This window comes from Electrophorus electricus, chromosome 18, assembly GCF_041902795.1.
Source record: "Electrophorus electricus isolate QZ-2024a chromosome 18, ASM4190279v1, whole genome shotgun sequence".
NCBI classification, from domain to species: Eukaryota; Metazoa; Chordata; class Actinopteri; order Gymnotiformes; family Gymnotidae; genus Electrophorus; species Electrophorus electricus.
In genome coordinates, this window is record NC_137514.1 from 9,112,501 (window position 1) to 9,128,319 (window position 15,819).

Here is a 15,819-nt window from a genome sequence, read left to right on the forward strand (position 1 = left end):
CTTCTGGAAACAGGACCAGCAGGTTTAATTCGACATCCTAGAAGACTGCTCAGGGGTTTTGCTTTCTTCAGCAATACCCCTGCCTGCAGAAACTGTTAAGGCTTATTAGACCTGAGATAAAAGAAAAGTAAAGTGATAAATTTACAGGTGTTTACTGAGATACCATTGGCTGATAGCTTGCTTCAACTTTCAGTGAACCAGCCATGATTTCCAACCTCAGTGGGGTGGGTACTGGAGAGAGGAAACACAGTCATTACACAGTCTGCTCATTCAGTTAGTCTCACCACAATATCTTACCCTGTCTGCCCCTGATTGTGTTTAGGTGGAGCAGTGTGCCAGTTGGTGTGTGTGTGTATGTGTGTGTGTGTGTAGGTGTGTGTGTGTGTTTGCGCAAGTGCATGCACATGTGTGTGGGTGTGTGTGTGTGTGTTAGAGGGTGCAAAGAGTTTGCCCACCTTTCATTGTAGCTGCACATGGCACTATCACTGTAATGAAATTTCATTGAGAAAGATGTCACCATGGTCGCAGACATAGAGACTGTAGAGATAATATTTAAGCCACGATGGAGAAATGAACCTCACATTGTGGAGAGTGAAAATAGCAATATGTGACTTACTTGATGATGAGGAAAGAGGCAAAGATGCATAAATAAACAGAGAGCAAAATTAGCATGCACAAGCTCCTATTTGTTCCCATATTGTACTCCATATTGCAGAATGTGCTGGATATGGTCATTGTTGTCCATGCCACAAGGCTATAAATGACAACATAAAAGCATATTCTGTGTATTAGGCCTCTTTAGTTCTATTGATGAGAACAAGCAAACCTTTTTGTGTTGTACTGCATGGGTGTTCAGCAGGAGACCCAGTGTCTGCAGGTATCTGTTCCAGCCTCAGAGCCATAAGAAATGCAGCTCATTAGCAAAATCAGGTGGCATTGTGTAGGGTTGGAACAGATGCCTGCGGATGTAATAGTCCTCGACCCGCAAAACTGTGTGTGTGTGAGAGAGAGAGAGAGAGAGAGAGAGAGAGAGAGAGAGAGAGAGAGAGAGAGAGAGAGAGACCGACCGTGTGTATTGGCCAATGCATACTTGACCAGGTGTCCTTGTGAGGAGAACATAGTGTGCAAAATGCCACTATGAGCGAACATTTTTTACTTGTCCTCACTTATAAATGTGCATTCTAAAACAATCTATGCTTTGCATTATTTTAACTAAATGTGCCAGAATATTTGTTTTGGTATGGTTTAGGATTAGGCTTATAATACATTTATAGTTACTATTAACGTTGCTGTTATGGTAACATTTTATCAATGGCCAGAGTTATGCATTGAAGATCAAATAGATGTAATTACTAATGTCCTCATAAGTATAGTAATACTATAGCAAGAACCGTATGTGATAGTATGTAATTCCCCTCTTATGTTTGATGTTCTGAACTGATCACATTTCCCATTAGGATGTAACAGAACTTGGCTCCATATGTGACATTTTGAGCATGACCCAGCCTCACAATGCACATCTGAAGACTCATGGAAAGCTCTTTCATATGGTGGATATGAACTACAAAGTTTTATGAGATGCTGAGGCCATGCTGTGGCTATCCAACTGTCATATAATACATCTCTGTTAATTATCCTGAGTAACAATGATGAGGCAGAGAGCGAGGGAGGGAGAGAGAGAGAGAGAGAGAGAGAGAGAGAGAGAGAGAGAGAGAGAGAGAGAGAGAGAGGGAGAGGGACATATACTTGCAGTCCCAAAAAGCATCAAAGTCATTATTAATGGGGAATGTTCACTAAAGACACAAACAAGATGAAATGATTTACCAATGTACTAGGCTGATTGCACAAAACTATTTGTAGTAAAGAAACCACAGCTGAAAACCACACACTTGCCATGCTTTGACTTAACAAAGAAGCTCAATAACAGATGAAATTGAGCACTATGTATACACATTATGTATTCATGCAAATACTTTCAAAACTGTGGGTTTCCTAGGGAAGTCATAGAGGAAACCTTTGCTCATGTTTCAACTGTTCAGAGAGTGGACTCACTGACCTATAAACAATCTACTCTTGAACCTGCAAGAATTCCCTTGGTACTTACTTATATGGCTATTATACTTAAACACTTCAGAATCCTCTAAGATGATGCAGAGACTGCATCCCATTTTAAGGATTCTCCACTAATCTCCTACAGATGAGACAAAAACATTAAAGACATGCTTGTGAAGAGTGAGATAAATGACCACTCTGGTAATAACTATAGCACTGCAGCATACAACTGCTCTAGATGTCATACATATAAATTTATTAACACAGCCACTAAAATAACAAAAGGATCAACTGTTATCACCTGTTTCTCCTCATGCATGACTGCGGGTGTCTGCTGTATTACTTGTAAGAGATGTAATCAGCTTTATATTGGAGAAACCAAGAGATGGCTTGCTGATCATTTGTTGAACACCTTTGGACCATCAGAATTAAGGATTTCATTTACAGTGGCAAGGCATTTTAATACTGATGGACACATAAATGACATATCTGTTGGCATTTTGCCAGTTGTTGCTATGGCAGGAAATTCAAGTAAAAATCGACACTCGTGGAACTTTAGAAGCCCATGGAATGAATGTTATGATTTACACATCTACTTATCATACATAAACTGGTTCCTTTGCTTGTACGGCTGATGAAGTACCTCTGTCCGAAACGTTCTGTTTCTCTGGAAACTCTTTTTACTTTACTACAATTTGGACCTCTCTCTTTCTCTCTCTCTCACTCTGTTTCTCTCGCTCTCTGTCTGTCTCTCTCTCTCTCCTTGAGGAGGAAGATGGTATAGAATATTCATCTTACTGGATGCCATCATAGAAGGGAAAGCAGAAAAATAGTTTGGAAGATATTGGCAAAACCGATTGCAGTTTAGCATACATTTTCTAACCACACTGAGAAAAGCATGCAAGAAAATATTTAAATAAAGGTGCATTATTAAATTAACTGAAGCCATGAAATATATATGGCCCAATAGTTTACTTGGAAAAGGTATAACTTTAAATTATATCTAAAGAGAAATAACATGGCAAGGAATAAAAAGTTATTTTTTCTTCATATTTATACAGACAACTTTAAATTCTGTTGCATTTTTACCACAGGATGGGTTTGTTAGTTTAAGATCCTCATAGTATTACGTTACATCATCTTGCAAATATCTGACAGGCGTAATTTAAAAGCAAACAGCGAATAGAGAAGTCCTCAACAAGAAAATGATGACAGCGTGTTAAAGAGGACACCAACATAGAGTTTTGTTTAATGACTGAAACAGTGCAGAAGCACTGAGCCTCCTTAAAACATTGGTGGACTGTCGAAGAGGACATGGGAAACTGGGCACTCTTTGACTCGCCTGACATTTCATGCCAAAGACATGCGGAGGCGAAGGCCAGGCCAGAAACCTATGTGCTTAAAATGCCATTTCAGGTATTCATTGCCACTTTATGCTGCTTTGAGGTCCATGTTATGGTTCTACTGTCACTAGATAAGATCAAGCAACTTGGTTCTAGGTCAGAATTAAACAGCCATTTATGCTCACAGCTGGGTGGAAAAACACTGCTGAAAATAGATTCTCTTTGCTACTGAGAAGCCACCAATTTTATAGTCGCTTATATAATAGTTGAGGTCAACATCATGATCATACTACAAATCATATTACATTAAAGGGTGATTTTGCAGGATTTCATATATAGAAAAACATAGTAAAAGCTATAATTGCAAAAACCCCATTCTTAGGCCAAACAAACCATTTGTCAACTTTTTATTGCAAGTTTGAACAAATTCCTATGAATTTATAATCTTGAAATCTAGTTGTTTCTATTGCCAGCTGTGAGACTAAGCTGACAACTAGAATGGCCCAACAATAGAATGAACACTTTGAATGCATGTGCTTGCCTGAGAGCCTCCCATGCTAAATGCATCAACCTGATGGCATACAAGGACGGCAAACAGGAGCTCAAACAATCGCAGACATGAAGACTAGTGTGCAGCTGTGTCTGGAGGCGTCATCGCTGATCTGCCAATCATCATCAAACTTGGCTGTCAGTCCCTTTTCTATGTGTCCAGATGTTTTTAAATGGCATGTTTTCGGTTGCGTTGACAGATTAGTTTATTGTGATTTCAGAGGTTGTGTCATAACTATGCCCTGCACAATATGTCATAATGTCTGGAAGAAGTAGGTAAAGTTTACAGATGAGTTTAGAAATTACTCTATTTCATGTATTTCATGCCACTTTCATTGTACTTGTTCCTTTCTGTTATGGACAGTAACAGACTCCTAAGCTCTCTGGAGAGTGTGCAATCAGTTATAATTTAAGCGTGCCAATTACCATCTGAATGTAACTACTCACAGGCAAAACACATTGTGACACGTTTGATGATAACATGTCAATGCTGCCCTAAATGTTGAAGTCATAATTGCTGTTAGTACCTTAGAGTCTTCTTTTATAGCATTGTTTAGACTGCACATGGCCAAACATGGAGGGCTTCTACTGGGTGTTTATTATTTGTGGGTGTGTAATTAGTGCTGTCTGGGTAACAGCTCCGCCTGTGCTGCTGTGTTTGTGTGGGGCTTAATTGCACAGATGCCCTTTGTTTCAAATTACAGCCAAAGCGACAATTTTCCAATCTGCTTTTGAACACACTTATTTTCTACCATCAGAATAAAGGCAATGAGATGCTGGTGTTTTTCAGAGTGGTCAGCGATCGTATGTGCTTTTAAACAGATCACTTAGGTCACAGAAGCCTTGACATCAAAATCTTTAAAATGATGCAAGCAGCATCCTGTGGTAATGTGGTGTACAACTGCCTAACCAAGGAAATTATAACTATATATATATATATATATATATATATATATATATATATATATCCTAAATGGCAATGCTAAGTATATACAACTCTACACAATATTTTTGTGAATATGTGAGTGTATTTATGTGTGTGTATGTACTCACGTGCATGTGTGTGTGTGTGTGTGTGTGTGTGTGTGTGGTTTCAGTCTCATCAAACAGCATCATAGTTAAACATTATATCATTATATGTAAAATTATATCTTTACATGTCCTAATTCTATTTGCTATTTGTTCCACAAGGAATAAGCGTAATAAACCAGACAGAATAAACATGAATTAATTAGAACTACATGCCTTCATAATCAGATGACCAACAGATAAAATAACAATAATGTCTTATATGTGAGAACTGACACTGTATATTGGAATAAATGTAATGAAATCTTAAGCTCTCAGTAGAAACATCATCTCCCACACTGTGCCTGAACACCTTTGTATGTGTTTTGAAGCGTGTTCATCGATTGAGGGCATAACTGTGATGTCAATTGTGTGCTTTGGATCTTTACAACAGCATGTGATTTGCTCTTCATGTGCACCACGTGCCGTCGCCATGGCAGCCAAAAGCTTTAGTCTCTGTGTAGATCACCAGGAAGGAAGGATAAGCCACAGCCAATCAGCGATAAAATATCTTCCATAACAAAGCACAACAATAATATACTGTATGAACCAAATTTATTAGAGAATATTATTAGTATTATTAGTGTTAGGGAGCATTTAAACTCAGTTATGTAAAAAAATAAAATAAAAAAATCTGTTCACAATAGCTTCATCGATGTCAACACCCTTTGGGAAAGCCAAGTGATTGTAACTATATTGTTCTATTGTTGTAACTATATCTGTAACAAATAGGCCCCTCCAAACACGTTCTTAATGTTAAGACAACTTTTAGTAATATTTTCCTGTAGTGTTGGATAACCTAAAGTTTATAGCCTCAAATTCAAATATTATAAAAGTTTTGAATTAATTTAATCATGTATTCATTTAGTAGATGTTTTTTTAATTTGATGTGATTGCTCCCTGTACTCAAAGACTAATTTGTACCTTAAAATGTAATTACCCATGTCTAATAAGATGGGATGCTCACCTACTGAGCTGCCAGCGCAGCTGGGTGTGTGTGCCTGTGTGCAGGGTGGAGAGCTCAGGCACTTCAGTACAAGCTGCTTAGTTTTTGCACTTATGAATCAAATGAAAGAACTACTTTAGTATTCCTCCACTGTTCCTTCTGACATCAAATATCCTTTATGTTGCTTTAACATCAACAGTGCTAACACCTGCAGTATTCAGTATTCAGTTTATATATAATTTATTCACTTACATATACAATATTCAGAAAGTTAATGTTTAACTTTATACTACTTCATGTTTCACACAGGCGGAGAAGCTGTGCTGAAAGGATCTTCACTACTTCAGCACTATCCTTCATGTCTATAACTGCCCAATCCATTGCTGTCAGAGTGTGAAACTCAAATTATAATATTATGTTGCTTTTGAGCAGATGGTCAAATGTTTTGCACAGGATTTTACGCATCTAATGAAACAAATTTCTCCTTTGGTGGTGAGTGCTTGGGACAGGGTGAAAGTGTTGCGGCTTGTCGTGAGAATACTCCACTGACCGTCTGGGTCTAGAGCATCTTGTGCAGTGGTCACCAACGCTATTCCTCAAATAAACGCCTTCCTGCAGAGTTCAGTTCCTGCCTCTATTAAACACTCAGCGCAGCCAATCAGGGTGTTGAGAAGGCATTAATTAGCAGGATCAATCTTGCTAGACGTGCTAGACGAGGGCTGCAGCTGAATTCTGCAGGAAGGTCGCTCTCTAGGTGCAGGTCTGGGGACCACTGGTGTAGTACACATACAACAATGCATTTCCAGTGGAGGTTTGTTCAAATGTGTGTGACAGTGAAAAGCTATAAATGATTAAGGTTCGGGCTAGTGGCAGGTTTAGCAGTTGCAGCTGGAATCAATCATATGAAATTCAACAAATCATTCAAAGGCAGACTGCATTAAGGTAAATCAATCATTCAAAGGCAGACTGCATTAAGGTAAAGACAAGCAATTTAATGTCATGTTTAATGTCTAAATGTGTTTAACTGAATGCCAAGCAGATTCTTATGTAATAACACTCATCTATCTGACAGTATGGCTTTTATTTCTGAGGCAGACTTTCAGAGGCTCGAGGCAAAGTCCAAAGGAGGAGACACTCTGGGGCTATCTGCCAAAATATCCTCTACCGCTCACACTGGACCGACGCCGCACCTCACGTATTCTACGAGAGCTGCCACCAGCACCGCTCCCATAAAGCCGTAAAAACTTCAAGGTAGCTCCCAAAGGACGAGCCTCCACCTTTCTCTTCCCTTCTCCTTCTGTCTTCACTGTGCCACAAGCACCGCGACAACAGGCACCGCGACAACGGGCACCGCGACAACGGGCGCTGAGCCATCACGCAGTGGAAAAGTAGAGCCTGCTCCTGTTGTTCTGCTCAGCCAGGCCCTCCCGCCTGGGGAGCAAGAGAGAGAGGAGAGATTTAAAACCCCTGACTGCACCATTGCTTTTCTAACCAGCACTTTTCCTTCCCCTGTATCACCGTCCAGCTGTTATGTAGATAGACATGGCAAGTCTTCAAAATTGTGACCTTTGCATGCTAGTAAATTGGCATTTCTGTTGACCGCTATTTAAATCCTTTACTCCATACTTACCTACTTCAGGAGACAAAAGGCCACATCAATCATTCCTTAATTAATCATTTCTGCAACCTTGTTAGTTACGCACACAGACAAGCCTTTTCCACACAAATGGTAATCCCCAGGTACTGGACATGTTGTTTTGATGTGCAGGAAGAAATTATAAGGATGGCGTGATAGTTCATTTTCCGCATGAAAGGCTTTCTCTAGAGCTCTTCGAGAAGGAATGCAGTGCTCCTGACACCTGAACAAAAGACACATCTGAATACATTTATCCATCTTTTGTTGGCACGTGATGGCTTATACATGCTCTGGAACAATTTTTTCTGAAGTTATTGTGACAAATGCAACTAAAAATGTCCATAAAAGATGACAAAACCTTGTTGGCTTTCTCATGTCAGATGACTTGCTTGGAGGGCTGGACAACTTTGGCGCTGCTGAAATTGAAAACCTTTTTTTTATCTTAAATAGCTTCAAATTTTCAAACACAAGTGGTAAATAAGTGCACCATAAAACACATGTAAATCAAACCCTGATGTAAGTTATCATTAACTTGGATTGAAGCTTTGTCCCTATGCATAGGAGAGGACAGATATACACAGAGGGATACGTTTTCTTGTGACTTGGAGAGCTCTTGAATGCCAGATACCCATGAAGGAAGCTTTATTTACTACAGAGCCCAAATGTCTGAGCCCGCTTAATTAGAACATTTGGCACTGGGGCGGTTTTTCAGGATTCAGGAAGACAAATTAGCAGTCTGCTAAACTGAGCTTCTCTGACATCGAAACAACTGGAAAATATTTTTCAGCACTCATGTGTCAAAACAATTAACATTGTATTATACCAGGCATTCTCTCTAAAGCACAGTTAATGTTACGTGCATGTTGCCATTAGAACAAAAAAAAAATAGCATCATGATTTTAAAAAGAGGCAAATGGTTGGTTACTTCAATTTTCTATGAGGATTAAAAAACAACTAAATCCCTCTGTTTGAAAAATGTATTCTTCAACAATAAGCTTCAACCTTTATATGAAATGTTTTACCAATTACAGTGTAAGCTTTCTGGAGAAACAAGACTTTTTGGAGAGAGGTCCTTCATAAGCTGTGCAAGCAAAGTGCTTATGAAGCTCCAGGAGGTGAAACCAGCTTAAATTTTACAACCTCTACATCTTTACTAGAGTACAATGCAGATAGTCCCCAGATCCTCTTCAGGGATATATAATCATTCCATAGTGGATGTATTCAAAAGATACTTTTTACAAGATCTTGTGATACAACAGCAAGCCTTTATATAAATGTTTTATTCAATATGTCATCTCTGTGTATACAATGGATTGACAAACATAAACTGTACAGTGCAGATTCTTTTTGCATATATGTACTGTATGTAAAGTTTAGCGGTACATACCAACATTTTTTTAAATCACTTGTTTGTTTTGATATACATAGCCTACCACATGCAGGTCTCCCATAGCCTTTCCCCTTAATTACCATGCAACTGGTGAAACATAGAGATAAACCAAGGATCCAAGGATGGGAAGCTCAGAGAAGAAAAGAGATTGGAAAAAAGCAAACAAAGAAACAACCAAGAAACCAAACCTAAAACAAACAAAGATCGTCCTGCCGTTGATATTTGTGACACACGATAAAGAAAAGTCTTCTCCGAGACAATAACGTCCACGGGGTAAACGTTCACGGTGACAAGGAAACATACAAGTACAAAATGGAATATTGGGGGGTCAAAAACAAGGAACATCATAGAAGGAGATAGAAACGAAGAACAAAGATTATACATTTACATAGCAGTCATTTTACAAAAATAAATCCAGTCCTCTATGGAACCAGTTAACTGGTCAGCAGGGCGAAATATACAGTACGAGGGCCCAGCAGAGAAAGTGTGCACACTTCAGAATGAGCATACAGGCAAAGTAAACAATTCTCAGACGGAAACACCACAAAACGGGGACAGAAAAAAAGAAACACTTCAGTCATCTTTGTAATATGTGCCATTGAGACTGAAAAAATATTTTACTGCTTTTGACATTCCAAGATATCCCATTAAAGAAAACGTGACAGAATAATGCAGAAATAACATAAAAGCCAGGAGAAAGATTTCTAATATCACTTGTTGGCAACTTATATAGATTTTAGGTGTGAATAAAAAGCATTTACCACTCAGTTAACCAGATGGACAGCTTAATGTTGATTTGACAAAGATGCCTATCGTGAAAACAGAATATGATAATATTATACTTTTAGAATGAACAAAACATTCAAGATTGCTGATTACAACATATAATTGGAGTTAATTAATCAAGGTGAAGATGTATTATTATTAAACTGTAAATTGCTTTCAAGGTACTCTAAATTTCCAAATCCTATAAACAGTTTTACTGATGCACAGTGATATTTAAATACCCCCTTTTAGATTATGATGGCAAGCTATAAACTCTCTAAAAGAAACATTACATGTGGACAACCAGAAAAACTAAATCAAACAAACATCATAACAAATCAAACATGCTACTATTCTCCTTAAGGAGACCAATGAGGAAGCACCCTATTCTAAAGAGCAACTGATTATCCTCTTAGAAATGGAAAAATAGCCAAGTTATCTAGATGGCATTACACCAACTTGAAAAGGTGTATCCTGACATGCCGTTAAGTCTACCATAAAAAATAGCATCGTAAAAATAAACACAGTATTTCATATTAACCTGCATACCAGTTTCACACAACTTTTTCTTTTCTTTGTAAGGTAGAATCTGCTACCATCCTACCATCTCTTCTGCTACAGTAAAAGGCGAATAACACCACCTTAACCCGTCTTCTGGACACATGGCCACAACAAAAGTGACAGTGTCAGCATACATTTGGCCGCCCTACTCCCTCCCAGGTCTGGCTAAGTACGACTGCATTTTTGTTTATTCGCATTAGGTGTTAAACAATCGGTCCTTCAAGGGCTTCATGTACAAGTTACAGCAAAGTCTGATTCATAGGAAGGGCCCAAAGTGGGAACCAACCAGCCAGAAACTATTGACTTCAGACGCCAAAGTGAGGTAAGCAGCTGTGTCGTCTGAGAGCCAGGTAAGTCAGCCTGGACTGGCAGGTAAGATTCTGGGTGTCTGTGATATGTAAACTGTTCCTTTGTAAGGGAACTGCCACTGCCCTCAGTGCCTAGAGGTGACGTTATCAGTGCTGCCACCTCTTGACAGTTCTTACGAGGCTTCATTGAGTCTGTTATTCTCAACTCTCACTGCTGTTTTGTCAGCCATTCTTAAGTGTGATGATAATTGAAAAGGAGAAGCTAGCCAAAGAAATGATTTTCTAACTAATTTGGCAGCTCCAGACCATCTGTACCACATCACTGTACTGTAAACACATCTAAGGAAACAGGAATGTACTTGACACAGCAGACAAATTCTTCACATATTCCTCATCTGTGTGTAATGTAAAAATACACACCAATCATAGTTACGTTTTCTAACAGAAAACAGACACTTGGAAAATGTGACACAAAAAGACACAAAATAAACAAAAAGAAAAAGATTAGAAAAAAGAACAGAGAAGAGAGCAACAACAACATATTTGATTTGTGTCTGTACAACAATCCCTCCAGACAAATGCTGGTGTGCTGTGGTATTCCGAATGAAAAGAACCTCAATAACATGAAAGGTCCAATGGAAGAATTGTGGGTAGCTATCAGCAGGCAAAGCTACCAGAGAAGGCAGATGAAAATAACTATTTTCCCATGACTGTCATGGAAAGAAAGGGGTGGGGGGAAGCAGGGGAATGGATGACAAAAGAAAGGGGAGCTTAAAAAAGGCATTCCATATCGCATAGGGCATTCCGAACGACAGAGTTTTTAATGCTGAGCATTCAGTGGTCCCCTCCTCCTCTCCCTCCTCTTCTCCTTTCTCCTCAACCTCCTCCCCTACTCCTCCACACTCCTGCAGTTCTTATGGAGGAAAACGCCCTTGTCTCCGGACCACAACGATCCCTCAGTTCAGTCGTGCGTCGGCTAAACTCTAGAGGGACGGGTGGCAGAGGAGGACGATCTTTTGAAGCCACGGACAGCGGAGAGCGAGTTTCTTTGTTTTTCTTTTTCAAGAATTGCTGATACAGTGACACCCTTAAAAGAGGAGGGGAGGGGAGGGTGGGGCTATGTTTCTTTGTCAGGCTTGCTGACAGGCTTGCCACCATTCATGACCACCGGCTCTGTGCTTTTGCTGGGGGGGACACTGGTCTTGGGGACCGCCTCACCCACATCGTGTAGCGACGGCTCACGGTACATGGCAACTGCAGACAGAAGAACGACATTGCTTGGAGTGAGAACACAGGCAATAAGGAGGAGACTCTTTATTTCTTGCAAAGCAGACTTTTTTCTTTCTTTTTTTTGTCTGTGAACTAAGCTGTGTCTGTGTATGTGAACTAAGCTTACACGACTCCCAAATGGCTAACCAAATCTCTTCACACATTCACTCACACTGATGCTAATCTGAAGCTAGTTATAAAAAATATTTTACTTCCAGTTTTGTTCATAGTAAATGACATGTTGAGTCAATGTGCAAAATCAGTTTAAGCAATTTAAGTTTTGCTAATTGCTTTTTGACAATTGCTTTACTCCAAGGGTCTACGCCTGCTTTACTCATAGAATATCAAAGCAGCTAGTGGACCTGACTGAAACAATCATGAACAATCAGAAGAGGTCACTCTACCTTCTATGGGCTTGGGGAGGAAGTGTGCAGCAGGCTTGGTCTTTTTGACCCGGTTGCCCTTCATGGGCTGGCCCTCTTTATTGAGGCCCAGGAACCAGGCTCGGCCCGACTCTTGCTGTCTGTACAGCATGGATGAGTAGATGACATAGTAGTTCTCAAACACAGACTCTTTGAACTTGCACTCTGCTGTGAAAAGCTCCTGCAAGATAAATGAAAGGGTGTTCAGAAAATGATATAAATACCTTTCACTGCTTTCCTCTGTGAAATTGTGTGTTGGGTAAATCCTACTAAATTGAGGTCTGGTTGAAGATATCGCAGAAGCATCTCACAAACGTCTTCTGAAGTTTGTACGGCACATGTTCTGAAGTTGGTATGGCACATGTTCATAGAAGAGCATAAAAGAGCAAGCACTGGTGTAATATTTTGGTAATGTTTATCTACAAGAGTATACTGTTATTGCGTGACAAAAACATTTTTACCATCTATTTTCTTATTCTTTTATTCCATTACCTATTCTCTTATTTCTCAATATTAAATACTGCCCATATTTAAATTCTAGAATGAAAGTCACCTAAAAGTACCAGGACCTGTACTGCCTGTGGAATGTTGCCAAGGTAACACAAGCAAGCACTCAACAAAGGCAACAAGCAATTTAGAGGTGCTGTCTGCACACACAATTGCACTTAAACATGACTGGAATGAAAGCCTAAAGAGGCTGGAAAATGCTCAGCAGTCCATGTTTCCATGGGCTTTAAAGAAATATGTCAATACACAAAATCAGAAACACATGAAGAGGAAAACAATATAGAAAGAGCCACCAGCTACTACATCTGTTAGACACTTTAGTAACATGGTTAGAAAATAATCTGGAATGCTATTTTCAAGGCTATCTGCCAGCCATTGCTATTAGGCTTTGAACATAAACCGGGGCAATGCTGGGGAGAACAGGAAACTGAATGATCCTTGCAGAGAGAATCCTTTCAGGCAGCTGTGAGCTGCAGGGGCGGCCCCATCTCTTGTCGGTACTCAATCAATGTCTGACCACTGGTTGGAGGAGTACCTCATTTTATCCTGAGCACACAAAGGGAAATATTCGCTATTCCTTTCTAATGGGTCGACTAAACCCCTGAATGAGATTCTACATAAGGTGCCTTTGAGGAATTTGTTGAACATGCAATGTCCATGCAATATTATGGATACGTCCTTCAGGTTGAATCAAAAGCCAGGAAGAACAGTTTTGGTCATTTTCATCCCTGGTACTGGGTAAGCTGTGCCATGCAATGATTGTAAAAAAAAAGCCTTTAGCTGGCTGGCAGCTAAAACTAGAGCTAGAGTTAATTAGCCGAGGCATTTTCAATTCACATACATACGCAATCAAGAGCAAGCAATTATTCAGACCTCTCTCGGGTTGGGGGTGGGGGTGGGGGGTGGGGGGGGGGATCATCTTCTATTGTGTTTGCCAGTATAGCAACTCACTTTTAGATTCTGTCTCTTAAAAATGGTTCTGACATATGTATATTTTTAAAGTCAGTCACATAAAATTAAAATATATTTTCCCAAGAGATTTACATTGCTGTCCATGATAGGCAGGACAAGGTAGAAACTCAATAGTTAAAGAGGAAACCAGCACTAATTGAGAAAATCACTTTTCCGCTGAAAATTCCCAAGGGATGCTGCTCTTTCCTCATGGTGGTGTGGTGGGTGGGAGTGCATGAACATTGTACAGCACCGCAGCACTAATACCTCCAGGGAAATGAGGGTAAAGAAAACAAAGTAAAATAAAGTAGGAAGGTACAAAGGCAGAGGGCCAAACTGAGTCTGGCTGCATGGCAGCATAAAAGTTTAATGTCTGTAAGGGCATCCTCTGCTGACTTTGAATTTTCAGAAGAGGAGGAATGTGCTTTTTCATATGCCACAAAAAACGGCGGGGGAAGCCTTCAGCCACGGAGCTTGCTTCCAGCCTGCACTTCCTAGCAAACACGGTGAAGCACAATATAGAAGAGATATTTACTTTCCCATTTGGAGCCTACAGAGCCATCTTGGAAACACCTCGCAGCTAATGGGCTTTCAGAGGTGCTGAGTAGGTTCTCTCAACCACAGCTGCGTAGTATGGGAACATCATTAGGGACTGAAAACCCTTAACAGAGATCAGAGCTGTGAAACTAGCTGAGGGGAGGCAGAGTGATAGGATGGGCTAAGGCTAATTGGTGGATATTTTATTTCACTGACAGGACCTGGAATTCGCCACTGTTGCATGCATCTCAGAGACAGCTCGGCGTTGCTCCTTGCATGACAAGCAAACATTAAGGACGAAATCAAGTTTAAAGGTTTGGCAGAGACACTTATGGCAACTAATATTAAAGTGCATGGGGCCATTATTTGTTTATGTGGTTATTTATAGTATCAAAAACCCTTGATGTGCTTATTTATTTGCAAAATACATGTTTCCTGTTTAAAAGACAGATATTGTAAAGATGTGTGTTCAAGTAAAATCTTTGCTGTTGCAAGTGTTTGATCTTGTGATAGCCTGAGCACTATGTTGTCTTTCGTGTGTATAAATAAGCATTGTTGCGTGTAAATCCTGTTGTCTGTGCATCCTGCCAAGCCTCCCCATGTCACAGAAACAATGACCGTCGAAGGATGCCAGGGAAGTGGAGCAAAAAGAAGAAGACAGGGAAGAAATGGGGTAATCGTTCTTCCCCAGCCCTTGCGGGGAAACCCCGCATAGTCTTGGGCACTCTCCACACTGGTACAACAGGGGAGAGTGCTCCTGGAAACTTCTGGGGGGGCCCTGAGAGTAGTACAGGGTCAGACTCGGTGGAATCCGATAGACCCTCGATGGACTACTGGAACTGGTTTGATGACGACCAATTTCCAGGGTCGGACTGCGCAGGGTCTTACTATCTGTATTGGGACTACCGGGAAGACTATGGGGAATATGAGCAGAGTGAGGAGTATCAGGACGTCAGCCCCAGTCGGACTCAGAGGTTGATTGTTTGGAGGATCCTGTGATGGAGGGAAAGAAGGCCCTCCATGAGGATTCCCCTTCTGTGATGGACATGTGGTCGGCAGATTCCGAGAGAGAGGAGCCTCCGGCGCCCAAGGCACGTTGCACTAGATTCAGCAAACTGCCACGCGTGACTCGCAGAGAGGCAGTGCCATCATCTGAGGACACTCCCTCACCTACGGCATACAGCCACAGGGCTCATGTGCTTACACACAAGCCTTAAGGAGGCAAGAAGGAGGTGTCACCAGTGCCTGCCCCAGAGACAGGCATAACAGCTGGTGCACTTCCTGAGGCATCTGCCCCAAAGCCAGAAAGGCCGCCTCCACCCAACTTGGCGAAGGGCGAGCCCCTACAGCAGAGTCAGATTTCGACCCAGCTGAGGCTGGGGTTGCTGCCAGCTTACCCGGACTTGTTCACAACCCTTTGTTTAATTTTATTCATGTCCCTGTCCCGGTCACTGTGCCAATCCCAGTCACACTTAATGTGTCCGTCACTTTGTCTCTCTATGTGTCTGTGCCTGT

General features: G+C 40.7%; 1 protein-coding gene across 3 annotated transcripts in view; it reads right to left on the reverse strand.

Moving 5' to 3' along the window:
* Nucleotides 1-8,859: 8,859 nt before the first annotated feature.
* The window catches only part of LOC113576574 (fibroblast growth factor 14), a 57,604-nt gene continuing 50,644 nt past the window's right edge, over nucleotides 8,860-15,819 (reverse strand). For all 3 annotated transcript variants that reach the window (XM_027008740.3, XM_027008749.3, XM_081701472.1), the window contains exons 4-5: nucleotides 12,292-12,490; nucleotides 8,860-11,872 (exon numbers count right to left, since the gene is read on the reverse strand). In XM_027008740.3, the coding sequence (XP_026864541.1) occupies nucleotides 11,736-11,872; nucleotides 12,292-12,490 (336 nt within the window). In that variant the 3' untranslated portion in view covers nucleotides 8,860-11,735. The remainder of the gene's footprint in view (nucleotides 11,873-12,291; nucleotides 12,491-15,819) is intronic.